The 24,963-nt window shown below is 46.6% G+C and overlaps 1 protein-coding gene across 1 annotated transcript in view; it reads left to right on the forward strand.

The window, feature by feature from the left end:
- The window catches only part of LOC127002200 (trithorax group protein osa-like), a 97,083-nt gene extending 72,575 nt beyond the window's left edge, over window positions 1-24,508 (forward strand). Inside the window, exons 4-8 of the mRNA XM_050867899.1 lie at window positions 10,298-10,725; window positions 11,268-15,447; window positions 15,561-15,643; window positions 16,946-17,058; window positions 17,781-24,508. Of these exons, the coding sequence (XP_050723856.1) occupies window positions 10,298-10,725; window positions 11,268-15,447; window positions 15,561-15,643; window positions 16,946-17,058; window positions 17,781-18,237 (5,261 nt within the window). The 3' untranslated portion in view covers window positions 18,238-24,508. The remainder of the gene's footprint in view (window positions 1-10,297; window positions 10,726-11,267; window positions 15,448-15,560; window positions 15,644-16,945; window positions 17,059-17,780) is intronic.
- The last annotated feature ends 455 nt before the right edge of the window (window positions 24,509-24,963 follow it).

The raw sequence follows: 24,963 nt of genomic DNA on the forward strand, positions 1-24,963 counted from the left end.
TGGAGAAAGGAAAGGAAAAATAAGTCATGGGGAAACTAAAACAAAGATCAAGTAAAGGAAATCAAGTCAAGGAATCAAATAGCATCGTGAAAAGCTTGTGTAGAGAAAGAAAAGAGGGTCGTGTCAAGGAAACTAATGTGAAAGGCTTGTATGGAGTAAGGAAAGGAAAAATAAGTCATGGGGAAACTAAAACAAAGATCAAGTAAAGGAAATCAAATCAAGGAATCAAATGCCAACGTGAAAGACTTGTATGGAGAAAGGAGAGAAAGTCTTATCGGGGAAACGAAAGCAAAAATAGAGGGAGAGACATCAAATCAAAGAATCATGGTAACGTGAAAAGCTTGCATTGAGAAAGCTAAGATAGAGCGACTAGACCAAACCAAATCCAGTAATCAAACGCTAACATGAAAGGCTTGTGTGGAGGAAGGAAGGAAGGAAAGCACAGCGGGTGTAGTGATGGCGGTGGAAGCGGTGACGGCGGCCTGGCAGGAGGGAGGGAGAGAGAGAGACCAAGGGAGGGAGAGAGACCGAGGGAGGGAGACCGAGGGGGAGCAAGGAGGGACCGTGACCTGGTATGAGGAAGTGGTGTGGCGAGGAAGAGGTGGTGGCGTTGCGTCGCTGAGCAGGGAAGAGAGCGCTCGCTGGCTGGCTGGCTGGCTGGGACGGGCTGGAAGGAAGGAAGGCAGGCGGGAGAGAGGGAGAGAAGGGGTAAGGGAGGGAGAGAGGCTGAGGCAGTGGTGGTGGTGGTGGTGGTGCTCCGTCTGACCTGCTCTCCGGTATTGACCCTCACCACCTCGCCGCCCCTTCCACCACCCACTTCTTCCTGACTCTCACCCGCCTTGTCCGAACGTAAATCCTTCATATCTTTAGACTTTCCCTTGCACCGACGGACATACATAGACGTTACATACATACACACGAGAGATGAGAGAGTCCCTTGGGTGGTTCCGGGAAAGTGTGTGTGTGTGTGTGTGTAGGGGGGAGGGAGGGGGGGGGCAATCTGTGTGTGTGTGTGTGTGTTGGGGGGTGTCAGGTGTTGAGTCTGGTCTCCCCAACACCACACAGGGTAACGCTCAGGCACCCTCCTCCTCCTCCTCCTCCTCCTCCTCCTCTTCATCCCCGCTTCCCGGAATGCTCCTTTGTGACTGGCTGTTGCTTGACTCAGAAATTAAATCGCAAAGCTTGGTGGACCCTCAACCTCGATTGTGTAGAGTCCCCCCTTACACCCCCTCCCCCCTCTCTCTCTCTCTCTCTCTCTCTCTCTCTCTCTCTCTCTGGCCTTTGACTGTGCCGCGCTTCCCTCCACCTCCTCACGTCCTTGTTTGGTTCCTCCTTCGCCGCCTCCTTCAGCGCCGCCGCCAGAAGGGTCTCCGAAGGCTCTTGTTTACACTCTTCTTCGGGAGTTCGATGTCGCCTGGATGGGTCTTCGAAGTGTGGTTCTCTTGCTCTTTTCTCTGTGTTTCTGTCTGTCTCTTCACTCTTTCTCCTTCTCTCTTATTTCTTTATTTATTTTCTCTTCTTCTCTTCTTTGTTTTCTTGTTTTTCTTGTTATTGGTGGTCTTGTGTAGCTTTTCCTTTCTTCTTTTCTTCTTCGGGGTTTTCTTTGTCTTCGTCTTCTACTACTACTAATAATAATAATAATGATAATAATAATAATAATAATAATAATAATAATAATAATTTTTTCTCCTACGTATTCTCTATCACTCTTGTTACTTTCATTTTAACCATCACTTGTTTTCATTTTTATCATCATTTCTTCTGTTTCCGCTTCTTCTTCTTCTTCTTCTTCTTCTTCTTCTTCTTTTCGGTCTTGGACTCTTGCCAGTGTTACCAGCTTCGTCAATCGCTCGCCTTCCCGTTTCAGTCATATCACACACACACACACACACACACACACACACACACACACACACACACACACACGTTCAGTCTCCCCCTTGACACGGTTCCTTGCAGCGTTGCCAAGTCACGAACAAGAGGACCACCCCCCCATCTCCCGACCCGTCAGTGTTGCCAGTCCGGTCTTCTGCGCGTGTACCCAAAACCCCGCCCGCCCGCACGCACGCACACGCACACACACGCACATACACACACACGCCTCCTCCTCCTCCTCGACCTGCTCTCACTTACAACTTTATAACTCTTCCAGTACCACCTTTCACCTTCCTCCTCCACCTCCTTCTCCTCCTCCTCCTCCTCCTCCTCTTCCTCCTCCTCCTCCTCTTCCTCCTCTAAAACACCTCTTTTCATCACCTTTTTCCCTCTTGTTTACAGCTTTTGTCATTACCTTTTCTTCTTCCTTCCTCCTCCTCCTCCTCCTCCTCCTCCTCCTCCTCCTTTTCATTGCTTTTCCTTTCTCCTGTTCACACCTTTTGTTACTCTGTTTAACCTTACTCCTATTATCCTTTCCTCCTCCTCCTCCTCCTCCTCCTCCTTCCGTTCCCATTGTTCTCTCTACATCAGTTATCCCTTACACCTGTTGATGTCCTCTTCTCCTCCTCCTCCTCTTCCTCCTCCTCCACCTCTTCTCTATCTTCCCTCCACCTCCTTTTCCACCACCACCTCCACATCTGTCGCCCGCAGCAGCCTCCTCCTCCTCCTCCTCCTCCTCCTCCTCCTCCTCCTCCTCCTCCTCTTTGTACCCCAACACTCCTTTAAGTCGATTGATTCACTTGTATGCCTCCTTCTCCACTTACTGCGTGTCTTTCCTCCGTCTCTCCCTCCTTTTCTCTCCTTCTCTCCATCCCCCACCCCACTCTTTCTCTCCCCCTCTGCCTATCTCCCTTTCCCCCCCCCCTCTCTCTCTCTCTCTCTCTCTCTCTCTCTCTCTCTCTCTCTCTCTCTCTCTCTCTCTCTCTCTCTCTCTCTCTCTCTCTCTCTCTCGCATCAGTTTTCAGCCTCCACCGCAAAGGAAAGGAAAGGGAAGGGATGGAAGGAAAGGAAAGGAAGAAAAGGGAAGAGAAAGGAAAGGAAGGGATGGAAAGGGAAGAGAAGGAAAGGGAATGGAAGGGAAGGGAAGGAAAGAAAGGCAAGAGAAGAGAAGCGAAGAGAAAGGAAGAAAAGAGAGAGGAAAGGAAGCGAACGGAAAGGAAGGGAAGGGAAAGGGAAAAGAAGGGAAGAAGAGACAAGCCTTTCTATATGACTTTTTAACCTCATTCTTACCCTTCCTTCCTCCTTGTGTGTGTGTGTGTGTGTGTGTGTGTGTGTGTGTGTGTGTGTGTGTGTGTGGGTAATTCAGGCTGAAGCTCGATTTGGCTAAGGTCCAGTATTGTTGGGAGTGCCAGATCTCTCTCTCTCTCTCTCTCTCTCTCTCTCTCTCTCTCTCTCTCTCGCTCTCGCTCCCTCCCTGACCCTGCAGCACCGCCTATTATCTCGGGAAATTGGAGTTTGTGTTTTAAAATGACTCGGCGCCGCGCTGAAAGGAACTTCATTTAGTGCGGCCGCGGGTCTCCGGGGCGAACCGCATATAATGTCCACGGAAGTCGATTACGTGGTGCTGGCTGCCGGGTGCTGGGTGAAGGGTGATGGGTGATGGGTGTTGGATGCTGGGTGATGAGTGATGGGTGCTATGTAGTGGTTGTTAGGCGCTGGGTGATAGGTGAAGGGGTGCTGGCTGGGTGATGGATGCTGGGTGTTGGATGCTGGGTGATGAGTGATGGGTGCTATGTAGTGGTTGTTAGGCGCTGGGTGATAGGTGAAGGGGTGCTGGCTGGGTGATGGATGCTGGGTGTTGGATGCTGGGTGATGAGTGATGGGTGCTATGTAGTGGTTGTTAGGCGCTGGGTGATAGGTGAAGGGGTGCTGGCTGGGTGATGGATGCTGGGTGTTGGGTGATGGGTGTTGGATGCTGGGTGATGGGTGTTGGATGCTGGGTACTGAGTGTTGGATGCTGGGTGCTGGGTGATTGGTGATGGGTGATGAGTGCTTTGTAGTGGGTGAAAGGTGAAGGGGTACTGGCTGGGTGATGGAAGCTGGGTGTTAGGTATTGGGTGGGTGAAGGGTGCTGGTCTCTGCCCCCCCCCCCCCTCTCTCTCTCTCTCTCTCTCTCTCTCTCTCTCTCTCTCTCTCTCTCTCTCTCTCTCTCTCTCTCGTGCTGCTATTGTTATCGGATATTTTTAATTATTCGGAGGCTCTATTACTACTACTGGTTCTGTTGTTGTTGTTGTTGTTGTTGCTATTGATATTGTTGTTTTCTTCGTTCTCCTCCTACACACACTCTCTCTCTCTCTCTCTCTCTCTCTCTCTCTCTCTCTCTCTCTCTCTCTCTCTCTCTCTCTCTCTCTCTCTCTCTCTCTCTCTCTCCTCCTTCTCCTCCTTCCTAAAGCGCCTGCCTGCTTCCTAGACTGACACACACACACACACACACACACACACACACACAAGACAAGACAAGGGGGAGGCAGTTGGGCGGGTTGGTTGGGCGGGTTGGCGGGAGGCACTAGCGGCGGGTGTAAGCCTGGGTGTAAGTCCCCTGCCCATCACCCAAGGAGGCAGGCTCGCGGGGGGCTGAGGCAGGGGGGCACGCGGGTCGATGTGAATCTTCCCCGCGTTGGGCAGCGATAGGAAGGCGGTGAAGCAAGCAGATGTAACGGAGAAGGAGGGACGGACGCGGCCAGGAGGAGGAGGAGGAGGAAGAAGAAGAAGAGTATAGAAGAGGAGGAGGAGGAGGAGAAAGAAGAAGAGTATAAAAAGAGGAGGAGGAGTAGGAGGATCATAGGAGTATAGAAGATGAGACGGAGAAAAACCAGGAGTTGAGAAGGAAGAGGAGGAGGAGGAGGAGGAGGAAGAGGAAGAGTATAGAAGAGGAGGAGGAGGAGCAGGAGGGTCGTAGGAGTATAGAGGACGAGACGAAGGAGTTAAGAAGGAAGAAGAGGAGGAGGGAGCAGAAGGGAGTAAAGAAAAACACGAAGATCTACAAGGAAATGAAGAGGAAGAGAAAGATCGTAAGAACATGGAAGAAGAGGCGAAGGAGGAGGAGGAGGAGGACGAAGAAAGTGGAAAAGAAGAGAAGAAGAAAGAGGAAGAGGGAGAGAAGAAAAGAAGGAACAGGAGGAGAACGAGGAGGCATAGAAAGTGAAAGAGAAGAAGAAATAGGAAGAGGAGGAGGAGGACAAAGAGGCGTAGAAAGAGGAAAACAAAGAGACCATCAGACGGAGAGAAGACAAGAAATAGAAAGTAAACAAAAACCCGAAGAAAGTTAAAGAAAAGACCAGAAAAAGAGAAGAAAAGACCAGAAACAGAGGAGGAGAAGGAGACCAAGTCGGCGCTCACCAGAAGTTAGCGGAGTATCGCCACGTTAAAGCGTAATTTGGGCTGCGTGTTGTCGCTGTAAGACGCAATATCCGAAGTGTTAATGAGGCGTAGAGGGCGAGGGATGAGCGCTCTTGCATTACCACCAGTAGCAGCAGTAATAGTAGTAGTAGTAGTAGTAGTAGTAGTGGATGAGCTAAGAGAAAGAGGAATAGGCAGCGAATGGAGGTGAGAAGAGTAGAAAGACGTAGAGGAAGAGGAAAAGAAGACAAGAGAAATAGAAGAAGAAGGAGGATGAAGAGAAGACAAGGAGAGAGAGAGAAAGAGAGAGAGAGAGAGAGAGAGAGAGAGAGAGAGAGAGAGAGAGAGAAACAAGTACAGGAAAACGAAGAGAGGAAGAGAGGAGAAGAAGGAAAGAGGAGGAGGAAGAAGAAGAAGAAGAAGAAACAGCGATAACAATAATAAATAGGCGATGCTGAAAAGGATAAAATGAGCAATGAAGAATACTAATAAAAAAATAGTAATAGTAGTAGTAGTAGTAGTAGTAGTAGTAGTCGTAAGGGGGAGCAGCGCACCACTAACTGTTAACTCCCCTTACTATTATTGTAACTACTTGACGTCCCCTTCTTCGCTACATGTTTAGTTTGTTTATACTTTCCCTCCTCTCTCCTCTCCTCCTGCCTCCCTCTACTTCCTCCTCCTTCTTTCCTTCTTCTTTTTCTACCTCGGTCTTTTAAATTCTACCGTAGCAATTTCCTGCCTACCCCTTCTTCATCTTCTTCTTCTTCTTCTTCTTCCTTAACTTAGCCACTCTCTTTCTCAGCCTTTAAAACCTTCCTATATGAACTATCTTATTGATTTTAACCTCTTCTACATTAGTTTTCCTTCGTTGTAAGTCATCCTCTACACCTCACCGCTAAAACCTTCCTATGAACTACCTTATTGATTTTAACCTCTTTTACATTAGTTTTCCTTCGTTGTAAGTCATCCTCCCTTCCTTCCACTGTATCTTGTCTCACCGTAACCTAACTTAACCTAACCTAACCTCAGTCTGACATCTCGCCGCTTATCTTCGTTCTCTACAACACCTTTCAGCCTATTATTACGTCTTTCAGGTCCTTTTCTACACCACGTCACTTGGCTTAACCCTTTTCCTAACCTAACCAAACCTAACCTAACCCTCATTCTGACACCATCTATACACCTTTCAACCCTATTGCCACGTCTTTCAATTCCACTCAACACCCCGTCACTTCGATACACACACGTTCAGACTCTCTGCTCCAAGTTACACCCTTTTCCTAACCTAACCTAACCTAACCCTCATCTATACACCTTCAAACCTATCACCGCGTCTTTCAACTCCACTCAACACCCCGTCACTTCGATACACACACGTTCAGACTCTCTGCTCCAAGTTACACCCTTTTCCTAACCTAACCTAACCTAACCTAACCCTCATCTATATACCTTTCAAACCTATCACCGCGTCTTTCAACTCCACTCAACACCCCGTCACTTCGATACACACACGTTCAGACTCTCTGCTCCAAGTTACACCCTCTTCCTCGGCGTCCCTTTCACCCCATCACCCCAAAACTCGCCCTCCCCGTTATCATCATAGTGTTGTCGCCCTCGTTTGCATTTTTATGGTTCGACACAGCGAGGGCGTGAGTGTTGGGCTGAAAATGTTGTGGCCCTTTCCCAATTTTACTCTCCTCGTCCTCCTCCTCCTCCTCCTCGTCCTCGTCCTCGTCAAACTCCTCCTGCTCCTCCTCTTCCTCCTCTTCTTTCTTTTTTTTTTCATTGTTTGTTTATCTTGTGTTATTTCTTATTTCATCGCTTCCTTCCTTTTCCGTCATTCCCTCTCATTCCATTTTTTCTTTCTGCTTTCCTTGTTTTCTCTTCCCTTCCTTCCTTCTTTTTTAACTTTCCTCTTTTCATCCTTTGTTTCTTTATCTTATCCTTCCTTCCTTCTTTCTTTACTTCCTCGATCATATTCCCTTTCCTTCCTTCCTTCCTCTCCCTCGCACCCTCCCTCATTTCCTTTCTTTCCTTCCTTCCTTCCTTCCTTTCCTACCTATCTCCCTCACATCTCTCCCTTCCCTTCCTCCGCCCTCCCTCTCTCTCCCTCGCTCCCTCCATCGTCCTCTTTCCATTTGTATTTTCTAAAACTCTTCTGTTGGAAAAAGGAAAATGTCCAAAGAGGTTCCCATACCCCTCCCCCCAGACCCCCTACCCTCCCCCAAGACCCCCTACGTACCCCCCACCCCACCCCACCCCCCCACCCGGTCGCCCCAGGAGCCGGAAGTCGTGGAAGAGAAGAGCATTTTACTGCAGGTTTTCTTGGGCCATCCTCCTTAACAGCCTTGCTTCCGCGAACTGGATCCGAGAGGGAGGAGGAGAAGAGGGATGAAGGAGGAGGGAAGAACTGGAGAGAGGAAGGAAGGGAGGGGGGTTGTGTATGAGGAAGGAAAGAAGAATGAACGAAGAGAATGGGTTAAAACGTCGACTTGGAGGAGGAGGAGGAGGCGGAGGGAGGAAGGAAGGAAGGAAGGGAGGAGGGTTGTGTATGAGGAAGGAAAGAAGAATGAAGGAAGATAATGGGTTAAAACGTCGACTTGGAGGAGGAGGAGGAAGAGAAGGAAGAAAAGAAGAAGGAAGAAGGAGGAAGGAAGAGAGGGAGGGGGGTTGTGTATGAGAAAGGAAAGAAGACGGAAAGAAGAGAATGGGTTAAAACGTCGACTTTCGCTTGAGGAGGAGGTAAACATCATATAGGCAGGAAGTTAGTGATGGTTCCAAAATGCATCAGTTCATATAAGATTCTCGTGTTTTCCCTTACAATCGTACATACGTGTTTGCGAAGTTCCATTCGATACTCCATTTATTTATCTTCTTACTTTAATTGTTTTCTCTTTCTTTCCTTACATTTTTTTCTTCATTCTTTCCATTCTTTCTTTCTCTTCTTTCTTTACGGCTTTATTGAATGTGGGTTTGTAAGATCGGTATTCTAAGACGCTTCCAACTCTCACATCAACTACTTTCAATTGCCGAATATAAGACTAATCTGGTTCTAATGACTGTTTTTCACGTTCAGGGGACAGAAGGAGGGTCAAACTACCACCAGGCTCATTAAACTACCCATGGAAAAGCCCACAACGCCTACGAAAGCCTTATCTAATGTGCGTGCTTGGGCGAGGAAATGCTTAAGAATGTGACACTAAGCTCCGACAGTTTTTTATAATATGGTTTGATAAGCCCACAACGCCTACGAAGCCTTGTCAAATCTGCGTGCTGGAGCGAGGGATGATATGGTTTGATAAGCCCACAACGCCTACGAAAGCCTTGTCAAATGTGCGTGCTTGTGCGAGGGAATGGTTTGATAATATGGTTTGATAAGCCCACAACGCCTACGAAAGCCTTGTCAAATGTGCGTGCTGGAGCGAGGTAATGGTTTGATAAGCCCACAACGCCTACGAAGCCTTGTCAAATGTGCGTGCTGGAGCGAGGAAATGGTTTGATAATATGGTTTGATAAGCCCACAACGCCTACGAAAGCCCTATCAAATGTGCGTGCTTGTACGAGGAAATGTTTGATACGACCCTATGTCCCGGAAGCTTTGATAACACTCGTATGGGCGTAAGGACTGTCTCATCCTCGTGCTCACTACAACTTCTCGCCCGCCGCTCGGAGCCGTGGGTGATGGGGCCGCCTGAGCCTCATCACAGCCAGATAACCAAAGTTTTCTCATCATCCCTACACCCCCGCCCCTCCCTTCTCTAGTCCATACCTCCCCTTCCCTTGCGTCCTCACTACCCCCCCCCCCACCTCCTTACCCACCCCTCCCTTCTCTAGTCCATACCTCCGTACCCATCCCTCCCTACCCTAGTCTTACCCCCCTCTTACCCTGCGACCCAGCCCTCCCCCTGTTTTCCCTACCCTAGTCGATACCCTCCCCTAATCCTTGCATCCCCCTTCCTTCCTTACCCTAATCTCTACCCCCTCTTACCATGCCTCCTCCTTACCCATCCCCCCTCTCTCCCTTCTTACCCTCCTTCCCCTCTCCTTACCCTTACCTTACCTTGCCTCCTCCATCCCCCCCAACTTCCTTACCCTCCCTCCTGTACCCCCTCCCCTTGCATCCTCCCTACTCCCACCCCTCTGTACCTCCTTCCTCTGTCCTCCTCCCCAGTTTTTTCCCCTTTTCCCCTCAGTCCACTCACCCTCAAGCCTCCTGTCCTCCTTCGTCTGTTCTGCCATTCCTTGCATCCTCCCTTCTCTCAATCTTCTTACTCCCTCCCTTCCTCCTCAATCTGCAGCCCCTTTTTTTTTTTTTTTCCTATCTGTAAGCCCCTTAGTCCCCTCATCCTCAACCCCCATTGCTTTTTTTCCTTGCCACTGCCTCCAAAATACGTCGCGATGATTACCTTGTTGTCGTTGGGGTCGAGTGGTTCTGGGTATCATGAAGGTTAGATCAGGTCAGGGTGTTAGTTGAGGGGTTCTTCTTTCATCTTCAAGTGGTTTGTTGATATGGAAGAGGTAGATAGGGTGGTAGGAGGTATGGTATGGAGGAGGTAGATAGGGAGGTAGGAGGTAAGATATGGAGGTGGTAGAAAAGGTGGTAGGTATGGTATGAAGATAGATAGGGTGGAAGGAGGTAAGATATGGAGGTGGTAGATAAGGTGGTAGGAGGTATGGTATGGAGGAGGTAGATAGGGAGGTAGGAGGTAAGATATGGAGGAGGTAGATAGGGATATGGATAGGTAGATAGGTATGGTATAGAGGAGGTAGATAGGGAGGTAGGAGGTAGGGAGAATAAAGTAGGAAAAGGGAGATCTCTCTAAATAGAACATAAGGAAGAGAGAGGAAGGGAGAATTGAAAAGAGAGAGATAAATTACATAACGGTAGAACTAGTAAGTCTTGATTGGGTCTTTAATGTCTCGAATGCCTTGATGAAACTTAACATACACACATATAGTCATACATTACAGCACATTAGACATATACTACTTAACCTAAACTCTTCTTTTTTGCTATTTTCAGAGGATGGAAGGAAGAAGCGTAAACGGAAAGCATCGGAAAGCGTCGAGGCCCCAGCGCCGGGAACCCGAGGCCCCACCCCGTCGCAGCTGCCCAGAGGTACCCCAAGCCCTGCCCAGCTGCCGAGAGGGACGCCAAGCCCGGCACAGCTCCCCAGAGGCACCCCGAGCCCCGCACAGCTGCCCCGGGGAACACCGAGCCCAGCGCAGATGCCGAGGGGGGTAGCCACGCCGACGCAGATGCCCTGTAGCCCCCACAACCCGGTGCACTTGCCCAGGTTACCATCACCTGCCCAGATGGTGCGGGGGACACCAACGCCCACGCAGATACCCAGGGGGCCGCCGACACCCTCCCAGATGTCCCCCTTCAATCAGCAGCAGCAACAACAACAACAGCAGCAGCAGCAGCAGAACGCATTCCACCCACAACAAGTAAGTTCATAGAGAGAGAAAAGTAAGTATTTATAAAGAAAAGCAAGTGAAAGTATATAGAAAGAAAACTGTTGTACAAATGTGTTTCTAGTGTGTATTTAAAAAAGCTGATGATTAGTGACTAAGATCGTTGTTGTTTTTTTATAAGTTAAAGGTGTCATAGTTATTTGCATCATATATTTCCTCATGATATAAAACAAGAAGATAAATACTCCATTGTGGCATGTACTGTCATCCTTTTGTCTTTTTTTTTTTTTTTTCGCATTCTCTCCTTTTAAATACTCATGTATGTAACCGATGTGAGACTTACAAACAAGACTTATATACACTATGTCATTGTTATTACTTCAGCTGACAAGCAAGCCATGTGAAAAAGCAGAGGAAGGAATATATTGGAGAACGTTGCACTTGGTTATGTAAATAGTTGATGTAAAGAGTTAACGTGACAGACTTTTATGGTGTTCACTACAGTAAGTTATTCACCTGCTGTAAAAACCTCATACAGTTTATATTGAAGGTATTAACTCTAGACTTTATTTCAGAACTGGGGCATGACAGGTGGGATGATGGGCATGATGGGGGGTGTGGGGTACGGGCCCAGGCCAGGCATGATGAACGCAGGGCCCGGCTGTAACCACCACTACCCGCAGCAGCAGCACTGTGGCACCGGATCACACAACTGCTGCGACGCCCACCACCACTTCCCCGTCAACATGCCTCCGAACATGAACGCCGTCGGTGGGCCAAACATGAACCCCGTGATGGGACCTCTGCGGCCTGGCATGGGACCTAACTTCGGAGAGATGGTCAGGGCTAACATGTGTCGCCCTACAGACCCCTCCATGTTCCGCTGTGGCAGGCCCCAGGGTCCCAGTCCTCTACCCCAGCAACAAATGGCACAGCATCAACCTCAGCCCCAGCAGCAGCCATTATCACAGCAACAGCAGTCACAGCACCACCAGCAGATGCAGTTACAAGCCCAGCAGCAGCAGCATCAGACTCAGCAAAAGCTACACCAGCAACAACAACAACAACAGCAACAAAAGCGATCGTTACAGCCTCAGGATCAAGGACAACCCCCGCAGCAAGGTCCTCCTCCTCCTCCGCCTCCTGGGATGATGGTTCCAGGCCCGCATGTCATGGCCAATATACGAGGCGTCGGACCTCATCCAAACATGATGAACAATATGATGTGCCGCATGCCAGGCTCAGGAATGATGATGCCAAGGGTTCCTCCGCCGGGGGTCATGGCCACTCCACAGACCGCCAGTGAGCAGCCTTCAGTTCCTACGTCGTTTTGGGAAGAGGGAGAGAAGCGTCGCAAAACAGGGGGAAGGGCGAGGAAGCGTTTCAAGGGCACGATCGAACGCGCTTCCCCGTGTCCGAACGTTGACGTGCGGAACATGCAGAATGAGCAGCAGTCTGGCCCGGCAGGGAGTGGCCAAGGTGGTCCAGGCCCTCCTGCCTCCGGCCCTTCCTTCATGGACGACCCGAGTGGTTACCTAGCGCAGCAGACGGCCCTACTTAATAACACCATGGCGGGCGGGGGAATGGGCCAGTTCTCACCGCAGGCTCCAGGCGTGTCCCCAAGACCGCCACCTACATCAGCGCCACACTCCGCTGCTCCACCAGTCAGTGTTATGATCATGCCCCAGCAACAGCTTCAGCCTCAGTCTCAAGCAGGAGCAATGGGGGCAGGAACCTGTGCAGCATCCCTCAGTGCTCAGGTGTCCTCATCCCCAGCTGTTGTCCCTCTGCCCAGCAATGTTCCTCTACCAGCAAGAGTGAGCAAAGCCGCCACTCAGACCACCAACACCGTCATGACAACGCCCACTGTCCTTTCCTCACAGTCAAGTCACACCAACTCCACGAGGACCACCACACCAACGTTTTCTTTGCCCGTCACCACCGCTGCGAACCCAAAGCCTCACCACCTCAGTACTGCCACCAGTGACACTAAGAGTGGCGCTGCAGAGAAGGGTAACAGTCAGGTGGATGTAACCTTGCAGGCAAGTCAGAACAATGAGGAAGTTGAGATATTTTCACCTAAAGTTGCTAAAGGAGAGTCCAGTAGTCTTGTACAAACCACCACTGTGACGTACACCTCATCGTCTACTCTCACCACCGTCACAAAGATAACAGACTCCATGGCAGTCACCACGCAGGCTGGCTCTGGCTGTTCCCACCAGAAGAAAGAGGCCAGGCTGTGCTTGAAGATGGAGGATGTGTCTCATAAGATTAAGCGTGAATCAAATTCACCGGTAGAAAACTTGAAGCCTCCAGTTACATCGTCAAGTACCAAGGAATTCATAAAAGCTGATCCTTGCCAGAAAGAATCCGCCGTTGTGAAGCAGTGTGAGAGTGAGGCCAGCAGCCCCGAGCAGCGTCCCAGCAGTGGCCCGAGCAGCAGTGTTGAGAACATGTCTGCCAACAAGCCCCTCACCCCCGGGCCACCTGGCGTCAGCACCGTAGCAGGAGTCACTCAGTCCCCGCTGGAAATGGTACAAAGCATAGTTAGTAGTATTCCTGTCCCGTCATCACTCGGAACTCTTCGGCCAAGTCCTCAGCAACAGCCACTGTCTCAGATCCCGCCGCCGCCGCCGCCACTTTCACAGCCCCAGCAGCCACCACAGCTGTCACAGCAGCAGCCAACACCAGTTCCTGTGTCACTGTCGCCGGGTATCTTCAATTGCCCCATATCCACCAACGTGACTGTGTATAGTGGAGGTGGATCAGGGGGATTGGTCCGTGCCTCGGGACCCGTGCTGGTGAATGGCCCCGCCCCGGCCCAGACTGTGTTTGCCACCAGCAGTGGAGCCGTCACTTGCCCTGCCAGCATGGTGGTGGTGTCCTCCCCCTTCAGCAAGGGCACCGGCAGCACGGGTGCCGCCGTCACGTCAGGCATGGCGGGGGTGGTGGGGGTGCAGGCCGCCGTGCCCCAGGTGCAGGTGCAGCAGCAGCTGGCACCCATGCAGCAGCACATGCAGCCTCAGCTTCAGCCACAGTTGCAGCCACAACTACAGCCACAGCTACAGCAACACCTTCAGCCTCAGTTACAACCTCAGATTCAGCCACAACTTCAACAGTTCCAGCCTGTACAGCCTGTGGTGCAGCTAGTCAACACATTTGCCACAATGCAAGCTCCAGTTATTATTCAGAATGGCGGCAACATCATCCAGTCATCAGCTGGTCTGCTGCACAGCCCGGGAGGCATGATAACCGCCCCCGCCAACCTTCCACAAGGAACTATCATGGCGGGGCAGTCACTTGTCCCTGCTACGGCAGCCACACTGGCCGTGGAGACCGCACCACACCAGCACCACCAGCACCAGGGGCAGGTGGGCCAGCCACAGTCCTCGCCACACCTCCAGGTGGCCCAGGTTGTCACGACTGGCCTTGCCGGGGAAACGGTGGAGGATTCCCGGACAAGGAATGCTTCAACTCCTCTGGGAACTTCAGGTTCAACTCCCTCTACCCCACACTCCACTCCCGGCTCCACTCCTGGCTCTGACACTCCCTCCAGCGGCGGGTCGTCAGGAGGCCGTCGTCGCAAGCGGAGACGCAACACTTCCACGCCACAAGGATTATCTACCTCACAGTCGTCGCCGCAGCATCACCAGCAGCCGCAGGGAGGATTAGTGCCTGCAATAATTATGGGCAACAAAGTTCCTCAGCACATGGTGATGAACGGTCCTCACATGACCCAGATGTCGCCCTACGGTGCCATGGGCACCATGGCTGCTGCGGGACAGATGGCACAGGTAGCCACAGTCACCAGTCAGGTAGGTGGCGGGCAGATGCTGCAGGCAGCAGCTGCACAGGGGACTGGGGCCATCAATGTCGTCCAGATGGTGGGGAACACAATACCCAATTTGCCAGTACAAGTACACAACCCACCCGCCATTGTTGTTGGTTCAGCGCCTCCACAGGGTGTGGTAATCAACCAGCTCGCAGATGGAACCTTTATATCGACTGATCCCAACACTGGCATGTCATACCCAGTTCAGCTGCAGCTTTCTGGCGGCCACATTGTGGGTGTGACTCCCGCTGCCAGCGCTTCAGGAGGGATGGTGGGGCCGCTGACCACGGGGCCAGCCGCCGGGGGCATGCCGGCCATGGTTGCCGTGCGTCCCCCTGTTCCTCACACAGCGGCCGTGGTCAGCGGTGCCAAGGTGGTGAACATCTCCCCGTCTCCAGCCTCAACACAGCTTCCTGGGGGAGCTGGTGTACACGTTCTGCCCGTCACTGCAGCTCCGGCAAACTACCAAGCTGCCGGCACCAGTGTTAGTCCTGGACAGGCCGTGTGTGTGGGCCAGGTGACCGCACCCTCAGTGGTGGTGACCTCAGAGTACATGGGTGGTCAGCCGGTGGTGATGAGTGGAAGTGCCAACAACAGCAGCACCACAGTTGTGCAGCACAAGACAACCATTGTACAGCAGCGCACCACCCTCGTCACTACACAAGGCAGCGACGAGTCTGGCACACATTCCTCGGTCTCCACCCAGACACCCGGCGGCCTGGGGGAGAGTGATGTCAGCAGCTCAGACTGTGTGAGCACAGCAACGCCGTCCTCGCCCTCCCACCAGAGTGCGGAAGTCACCACGACGCGGCACGATGAAGATGCCTCCCCCCCCACTGACCCGCCCCTCCCACTCCCGTCACACACCCCGGAGAAGAACAAACGGTCCATTCCTGAGGAGCCCCACAGTGCATCCACCTCAGGTGAGACACAACCCTGAATATCTCATATCCTGTCCAATGTAGTGCCAGTCCCTGTGATGAGCCAGAGCCAGTGCGGGGCCAGTGTCACTTATTGCAGTGCCGCTGTGTTCCAGAAGAGGTGGTTGCGTGTAGCCGCGGAGTGGTGTGGGGGCCGCACAGGGGCCACCACTACTGGCCGGCCCAGGTGCTTCACCAGGTAATTGCACAAAACATCCCCATCACCACAAAGTTGTTGCTTTCATCACATCACTCAGGTGGTCCACACTTAAGATGTCAAGTCACCACTACACATAATATTCCATTTTAGTATTTTATTCAGGAAAACTATAAATATCAAACACATTTACAAATATACATGAGTTTGTATGGTTAAATAATACCATTGGTTTGAAAATATAAACAAGAAAGTAATTTTCTTTAATCATTAAGTGGGATATTGAAATTATATTCTCAAATAAATTGAAACTCCGTCCATTTCATTCCACACCAGATATATTTGTATTTTATAGTAAATGCAGTTTGAAAATTAATATTTTATAATCTTATGAAGGAGATATATTTTCTTGGTGTATTTGCACAAAACCTTAAATAATGCAGTGATAATATGTCACCAGTAAAGCTGAGCTTAGTGTGTGTGTGAATGTTGAGCAGCACTACATACATGTCTTGACCACACAGTGTATTCTTGCAGTTTCTGTAATGCCACATGACTTGTTCAGCCCTGGACAGCCAGTGCTTTAATTAGTTATAAAAATCAAACATAAGGTGAATGGAGACGCCAGAACATTGTATGTTTTTTACATTTTTTTTTTTTAAGAATTAGGAAACAACAAAATACAAATAACAATAGAAGAGTGTGATTTTATGCACAAAGTTTTTTTTTTTTTTTTTTTTTTTTTGTTTTTTTTGTTTCAATAGTAATACAACAAACAGATTTTAGATTGTGCCGAGATTAGTTCCCAGCCACCCCTGAAAACACCTCATTGCTTGTGCATGTGATTTGGCCACTTGTAGGTCACCATAAGCTTGCATTTGCAAAAAGCAAGATTTTTGGGGTAAAAACTATTTTTTCATTGTTGAAGCAGTTTGGCTTAATGAGTTTACTCCCTCTCCTTGCATTTTTTATATAGATGTACAGTTAGCTGTTAAAGACTTGCTTTTTGATGCCACCAGCACTCTCTCAAAGCAGTGAGTTGATGCTCTACACATGTACAAGTCACCCTCCATGACCCACAGGCTGAATATAAAATTTAACAAGTGTGTGGTTTGCATCATCCCAAGTAATAGTTATAAAAACCTCAAGTTGACCTAAACTAAACAAACAATGACTGCATATAATGAGGCTTAAGCAACAAGGAATGCACATCAGTGAACAACACAGCATGCATGACCTAGGTATCCTGTTCCAATATGAGTTTGAGGTTTAACACCAAATTTTAGACACTTACAGTATCATCGAGAGCCTTTGTGATGATCTTCATTATTCTTCCCCCAACAGGTTGGTGGTGAGTGTGTGGTGCAGTGGTACGGGGACCACCGCGTGGACACGGTCAAACATTCCGTCCTCACCACATTCCCCATTGTCCCTCCCCACGCCCCCGCCAGACGCAGGTTAGTAGTCACATCCTGCCTGCGACTTGAACTCTCTCAAGAGGAGCATTCCAGGACACCTCTCCTCCTGAAAGTGACCTCTCTTTTGGCCACTCCTCTTAACTCTTTTTATTGCAGCAGTGATTTGCAAGCTTTATTTTCATTATTGTTTTCTTTTTTTGCCCTTGAGCTGTTTCCTTTACTGTAAAAAAATAATAAATCAGAAAACTGGGAACAGGATGGTTAGACATGCGTAAAATATTCTCATTGTTTTCATCAACCTGTCACAGCTTTTACGTGTCTTCCTAATTAAACCAGGTCAGATTATTTGATTTTATTCATTCAACAACATGACCTCTGGCTTTGCACTTGACCAAATCAAATAAATGCATACCATAGTCATTGTTATGTAACTCTATAGATATATATACATGTAGGTGACTTACATTGAGCCTAGGTATATAATTATTTATCCACTTCCATTAGTGTCCATTTTTCATGCACTGTATGCTTCAAACTTTAATCTATACCAAAGCAATCCCCATCCTTTGATATTATACTCTGTAACACAAGACTCCTATTACAGTGTGGTCATGGTCTAATGAACTACGTCTCAATTTGATGTAAGAAAGCTGGTGATATTGACGTGTGTGTATTTTGCAGTGCAAGTGGACACTCTGAGACAGCTATTAAATTTCATCTCAATTAAATGTTCATGGTGATTGACATTGTGTATTTTCCAGTGTGAGAGGAAGAAACGCTCTTGAGAAGGCCATCGCTGAGGCGCTCAAGGCCAGCACAACTGACCTCCAGGACTACCAAGAGCTTCAACAGAGGAGCAAGAACAACAACATTGAGGCTCCGGTGCGCCTGGCTGCCGCGGAGGACGGCTCACAGATGGGTGTGACCGGCCGCCTCAAGACCAAGGCCAGCAGCAAGCTGGCCAAGCCGGCCCTCAAGTGCCAGGACATGAACATTTCCATCATTTACCAAGACACTTTAGGGGAAGGAAACAGAAAAATTACAAATAAAGTAAAGACGTTGCCAATGAGTGCATCTCTGGTCCCCTGCGAGTCTCCGATGCCTCCCCCCCACCTCCTGCTCCCCGCCCCACCCCCCATGGCCCCACCCCCCACCACCACCACGCCCACCACCCTTGTGGCAGCTACAAGGTCCAGTCCAAGAAGAAGGGTTAGGTGATATACAGTTTTCAGAACTTTATAAGCCTAGATCTTTGCAAGACTTTAAGACAAAGTTGTATTTTATCTTATTTATGAGTTGTATTTATAACAGTTCATATCATTTATTATTTGAGCTGTGAGCTGTGTCATGCAAGGGTACCAAAGGTATCTAAACAGTAACAACACTCTTCCTTTTCATTAATCATCCGCATTTATATTTTCCACCGATTATTGTTTATCATTATTTGAATGAAGTAAGTTCATTCATGTAAATTAGTATGTGCCATGCTAAGCCTAGTAATTTCCATATAGAGGTTCATATCTAACACCAGCAGGTTATCCATCCTCCCTATGTACTCAAGCTCTTGCTGAGCAGTCAGACTAAACCCCAGGACAGACACACTCCTCAACACACTGAGGAGCAAAATCTGCACCCCAGCTGTGGTCCTTCTTTCACCCCCTTTCTCTTTGTCATTATTATCATTGGTTGCCACCACTGCACCGTCATGTGCCAGGAGTGATACTTTGCGTCTCAGGTTGGGTGCAACTCTAGTGAATCTCACATGATAGGTGTACCAGCAAAGGATATCACTTCCTCAGTACAGGACAGGTGTGACAGTGCCCCCTCACACAACTTACGTCATTGATTGTATAGTGGCACTGCTCCATCTCAGGTTAAATGTGGTACTGCTTAATTTTAGAGGATATGTGTTTATTCCTGTCACCTACTAATCAGCTGTTACAACCTTCCCTCCCATAGTAAGTTGTGGCATTCTTCCTTCACACTAAAGGTTGTATTTTGCTTCACCTCATCTGACGTGCCACATCTACCTCCCTCAGCATTGGACTAATGCAAGACTGATCCTACTCTGTCCTTTTCTTACAATACATTCATAGTTTCATCATTGAGTGAGGCTTGTTATTACTGAATCTTCTCCTTAGATATGATTGTAGCTTCCTGATCTCTGCAAGGTGTCACTGGCTGATACACATTATGTATGTTACATATTTCATTTCCCAGTCATGACTTACCAGCATGTGCTTCTATTTACCCATTATTGTGAGTATATCACTGCTCCATTAATTGTTCTATATATGAGACTATTAAGAACTGATGATCAATTTTCAGTTTCTTTATGCCAAGTCTGATTGCTGGCACAATGCTACAGCCATTACAGTACTCTGTGTGGCTGCAGCCTTTGGAGCACACTGCGGCACAGCTCTAGCTCACAACGCAAGGTTCACCGGCCATCAGCATAACTGTAGCGCTACGTTCTGACAGGGATGTTGGCTCTGGTACATTCAAAGTGCACTCCACTTCAACACGGCTTCCTGGCTCTTGAATAAAATAGGTTATACTTTTTGTATGACTCAAAGGTCATTAAGAAAAGAGTTCCTCTTCTTGTTGCTCCTAGTGACAAGATAACATTGAACTTTAAAGATTGTGAAAATGTTCTAGTTTTATACCAACTGTGGCAGTGACTCAAATCTTGGCTTGTAAAGTTCTTTTTTATCTGAAAGATAATTACTGGATACAAATTTGACATACTAGTTATTCCTCAACTTTTATTTGAATATTAGATGACATGGTAGCTATCAGAGTTATAGATGCAAATATTATATTTTGTTTAGTATTATTCATACACATTGTGATTACATTCAAGTAAACTAACATCATCTTGCCATGTTCTTAGTAATATATTTTTATCAAAGTGTTATTCTATGATGATGGACACAAAGACTTTTTGAAAGTGTTGGTTTCTCAAAGAGAAATGTCTGCACACTCTTGCTGGAGTCCATTCAGGCAGTGTTCATCTGGCACCCAGGGAGAGTTGTCAGGCCTCTGATGATTGGCTGTATCCTTTCCGGCAAAACAACATTGCAGTCTGCTATGTAAAGTTTCCCACAGCTTTCTGTAGTCTTAATATCAATTTCTGTGTTGAACTGAAAATATTAATGTATAGCTCAACAGCATAAAGTCTCAGGAAATCTCCTACCACATTTATCACCAGCAGACTGATCAGCTGAAGGTTATTCAGGAAGATTTCCACCAGATTGCTGCCAACTTTCCAGTGTCTCCAAGACAGTGTGTTATGGGCGGTTGGCAGTGACGCGAAAAACTCTAGGGACACAGCCAGTCACGTTTACATTACTTAACAGCTCCTGACTTTTGTTGTCAAACCATGAGAGCATGTGAGACTGACAGACAACCTCCATTAGAGCAAATGAAATTCATACAGTCAGGAGAGGCCTCACAAACGCCTCCCAGGTGCAAGAGGATCACATGGCTTGAGCAGACTCCAGCAGTCCCTTCTTAGGATTACATACTAAACAATATAGTGTGGGGAGGGTGGAGGTTCCTGTGTGGCCAGAGATGAATGTCAGTGTCAGTGGTGTAACTGTATCCAAAGGTATTTTACTGAGTTATAGATTTGTAAATTAACTGTAAGGTTTCTGATGTATTAATTAGAAACTGAAATGAATCCATAGGGTAAAAGAGATTTTGAAATTTCTTTATATCAAAGAGATGCTGTGGAAAAATAAGCTGAACTCTGAATTCAGTCGGTTGATTCAAGGGGTCATAAAGGCTGTTTTGTATATAAATATTTTTTCTTACTTATTAGTTTATAAATTTTGTTATATGAAATCAAAGGGGTATGTTTATGGAGGAAGAAATTTCTAAAGTTTACTGTTCTCTAGCCAAGCTTAGGAATGAAGGATGTGGACTACACGCTGCAACACAAATCAAAAGGAAGGCAAAGCATTGTGGACGAGTAGGGTCAATCATACACCAGCATCCTTACCTTACTTGCTTCTTACTTACAGTTCTATTGATTTTACAAAGATTTAATTGTACATAAATAATTTTATGCTTGTTAAAAGACTAATATATGAATGGTCATTGATTAGTCATTAGCTCTTAGTAACATAACAGTTCTCATGACTGTGAGGGTCGTCATGGTTGATATCGTTTATCTTCATTTAATGTACTATCTGTATAGCAAAGTTCTGTATGTTTATTGAAAATATATTAGTATTAAGTATCTGGGATAGAAAAAAGTACTCTAGCTAAGAATTATGCTTAAAACTATTCACAGTAAAGCCTTATATCAAGTGGTGAAGAATTGCAGACGTCTTCCACTAACACCCAGCAGGCTTTCCAGGTTCAAAATAGCATCTCATGTTATGGATTTGACTTACTTATTTGTGAAACTCATAAATCTGTCATATTCAGTCAATAAGTTAAGTTGATCGATTTACCCTACACAATGCTGTCCTAGCAGTGACACTCCCCAAGGATGCCCCCTGCTACACTGACTGAGCAAGCCAGGTTGTGTTACACGTGCCAGCTAGCATTTAGCCTCAACCCATCACAACCCAGAGAAGAAGAATGTCTTAAGGTGCCTTCAGTGTGCCAGTATTAGTGGAAAGTATCTATGTGATAGTGCGCATTTTGTACACATTTAGTGGATCGTATTTATGAAAGGATGACAATAAATGGTGAGTTTCCAGGTCATAGACTGCATTGTTGATAACCATAATTGTGAATCAAAACTGTAATACAAAGTTTTATTTTACATAAGAGGACTTAAGACAAAGTCACCTCAATCAAATTTATGTAAGATTACACATTGGTCATAATTGGCTGTAGCTTCAGAACTTGGAAATGGTTATTATTATTTATTTGAATATTTCACCAATTCAATATTTCAAGGTTTGATCTGTGTACTTGAAGACTTGGCCTCAGAGAGAATCCTAATATACTCATTTTTTCCAGATTGTCTGTAAGTAGCCATACAAGTTTTCAGTATCTGATAATGTCCAGATAATTTGTCTCTGCTTTGCTGCCTTGCACGAGAGGCAGCTCAGTTTCTTTGGCTGAGCATCCTGAAGTTGTAATAAGATTAATTGCAATACATCATTTTATATTAATGCTAATTTTCTTTTGGTAAGTTGTTGAGTATGTTAATTACTTAATATTTAAAACCTTTTACTTCATATCAGTGTGTATAGAAAGTACTATATTGACTGTCAATAATTGGTGTATGATTCGTAGCATTGTTCAGGTTGAAGAATATTATTACTCGGTCTGGTATGAGTTGAGTAAAGGTTTAATGACTAATTGTTAAGTACAGAAGCAATATGTTCCGCCATCAGCCAGAACACTCACCGCACCGTCATCCAAGGTGTTCGTACAGGCAGCTTGGAAAAAAGGTCAATAGTTAGGATGTGTGACTTGTCAGAGCAAAGGTAACACTCATTTATCTTCAGCAGTATCCAGAAAATGATTATATGCATTTCAGTGTTTCCATAGATTTCCTTCTCATGAGTTTTCTTTGTTGGTTTTCATTCATTATGTAATTACTTTTTCATATGGCCAATTTCTTTGCCAAATTAACATTATAACATAACTGCTAAGTACAAATTATGTATTTCAAGTTGTGTAACTTTGACTTTTATTTCTTTATTGTATTAAGTCTTGGTGAATATCATCATAAGTTTGTGTATATTTGTATTTTACTGCATGAGATTATTAAGGGATTGACTGTGGTATGGGTTGCCTGGGAGGACAAGATTGCCATTTATCTTAAAACAGTGCTTGGTAGGAGTTGCCGGCGCTCCGTGTAAGAAGTGTGTATTAACTTAGTTACGCTTATGTTTGGGGTCATTTAATGTTACGTGAGTGGAGGCCGGAGTGACTTCTATCATGCGACTGGTGATACTATTCTTGTGTTATGAGCCCACATGCCAAAGACTAAACACCACATCACAGGGTAGTGTGGTGATGATAAAGGTTTGCACCATGTTGTAACTCTTTAAAGGTAATATAAAAGAGGATGTGGTTTACATATTATGTTTTTACAAAGGAGTATTGCTTGTTTTTAACCTCCTGCAGATAGTGACCAGTGTTGCCACAGTGTACAAGTTGTTGGCTGGTGATGACGATGATGATGGGTCTGTGTGAGGGCGTGCGCTGTACAGAGAGAAAGAAAGTGAACTCAATGTACAAATTTAGTAGTGATGTGTTGTATGGGGTATATATTTTGAGTCAACATGAACCCTGAAAGATAAAAGTTGACTATAAATATTAATTATTTCAATAATGTATTTAAGTAGTTAAAAACAAACAGAATAATTCACAGTGTTGCAACAAGTCCAGCATTAGAGTTTGTTTTGCTCCTGAAAGTGAAGGTGGCTGGCCTGCCGGCGAGCGTAGGAGTCGAGAATACTAGACGTGAGCAGCTTCCTAGCTTTGTTGGTCACTCCCACCGGGGGTGTCTGGTGCACTGACTGGCAACACTTGTTTTCTGCAAGCCAAAGATGCTCGTTGAGTTGCTGTACAGGTTCAGGTTGTTCGAGCTTAGACTAGAAATAGAGAAGTGTGGTTTATATTGTGTGTACAGAAGAATTATTATAAAATGGAATTCTTAGATTTTGAAATGAAGATAACGTCCCAGTTTTTGGTCAGTAATGGACCTCTTGTTAATTAACCACCAAGTGGTTTGTTTCATGTTCAAATGCATTATGGGTGTGTATTCCCATTAGACCGCACAGGTCTTAGTAAGATGTATATTTTGCCTTGATAAATTATATTGGGAGCCACACACATGTTGAACATTGTTGTCTCACTACCTATTTCCTACTGACCAGTCTGCAGACAAAAATTGATTACATTAGTTTACACAGTTTTATTTTTTTATTATGTTATTTATTACTTAATCTGTAACTAATCCTGAGTGTATGCTTTCTTGAGTTCATTAATAAACAGACAGACTAAGCGTGTAGCGCGAGGGAACACCCCTGCAGACTGACGATGCCTTCTTTATAACCATTTTCCACACCATCCCGGTCTCTGCCTTACATCACGACGGCCATTCTCTAGGACCTTGATAGTCAAAATCTTAACTCTCCAACATCATATTTTTGTATTTGTTATATATATTCGCACACAAGGTTTGTAACATAAACCTAAAACATATGAAAAGAGGAACATCTGAGTCCTATGTCAGGATAGTGTTGAGATGTTTCTCACAATGGTCTTAGATTATTGACATAATGATGTACATTCAAAAATGTCTAAACTTCTCTTACTCTTTACTTAATTTACCCTTCATGAAATTCCTATCCTTCCACTTCCCCCTTCAGTCTCTCCTTGGTAAAGAAGCAATCTGTTTGTTGCACTTCTGGACACCCCTACCTAAGAGGTATCTTGATATTATACTAGTTTCCCCTTTTGCTTTAACAAAATGTCAAGCTTTATCCAATACACAGTTTCAACTTCTAGTATACTCATTTTTTTATTAATCCTGCTATGTCTTCACTTTGTTATGTTGCAGACTTCGATACACAACATAGCCACCATGAAGCCTGATGCCAGTATTCTCTGGCACTTTGAGCTAACAACAACTATTTCCAAAAGCCACAAAAGACATTGGTCAGGCTCTGATGAGTGCTTGTCAGACTCACTAGGCTCATAAAACTACCTGAGGAAATACACACAACCTCTACAAAAGCATTATCAAGTATGGGTAAGTGAGTAAGCCATGAGATGTCAGAGAATATGAATACTGAATAGTTATCCATCTGTACACGGTCTTAATTTGATGAGGCCTGTTTGTTCACTACAGTATGAGCTGATTATGACTTAACCTCCTCATTAACTCAAGTGTTCTGTAGGTAAAGTCTGGTGAAGGTTAGGCCCCCACACAGCCTCCCTCTCTTCAGTATCAAAGAAACATCAACA

Source organism: Eriocheir sinensis, chromosome 22 (genome assembly GCF_024679095.1).
Source record: "Eriocheir sinensis breed Jianghai 21 chromosome 22, ASM2467909v1, whole genome shotgun sequence".
NCBI lineage: Eukaryota > Metazoa > Arthropoda > Malacostraca > Decapoda > Varunidae > Eriocheir > Eriocheir sinensis.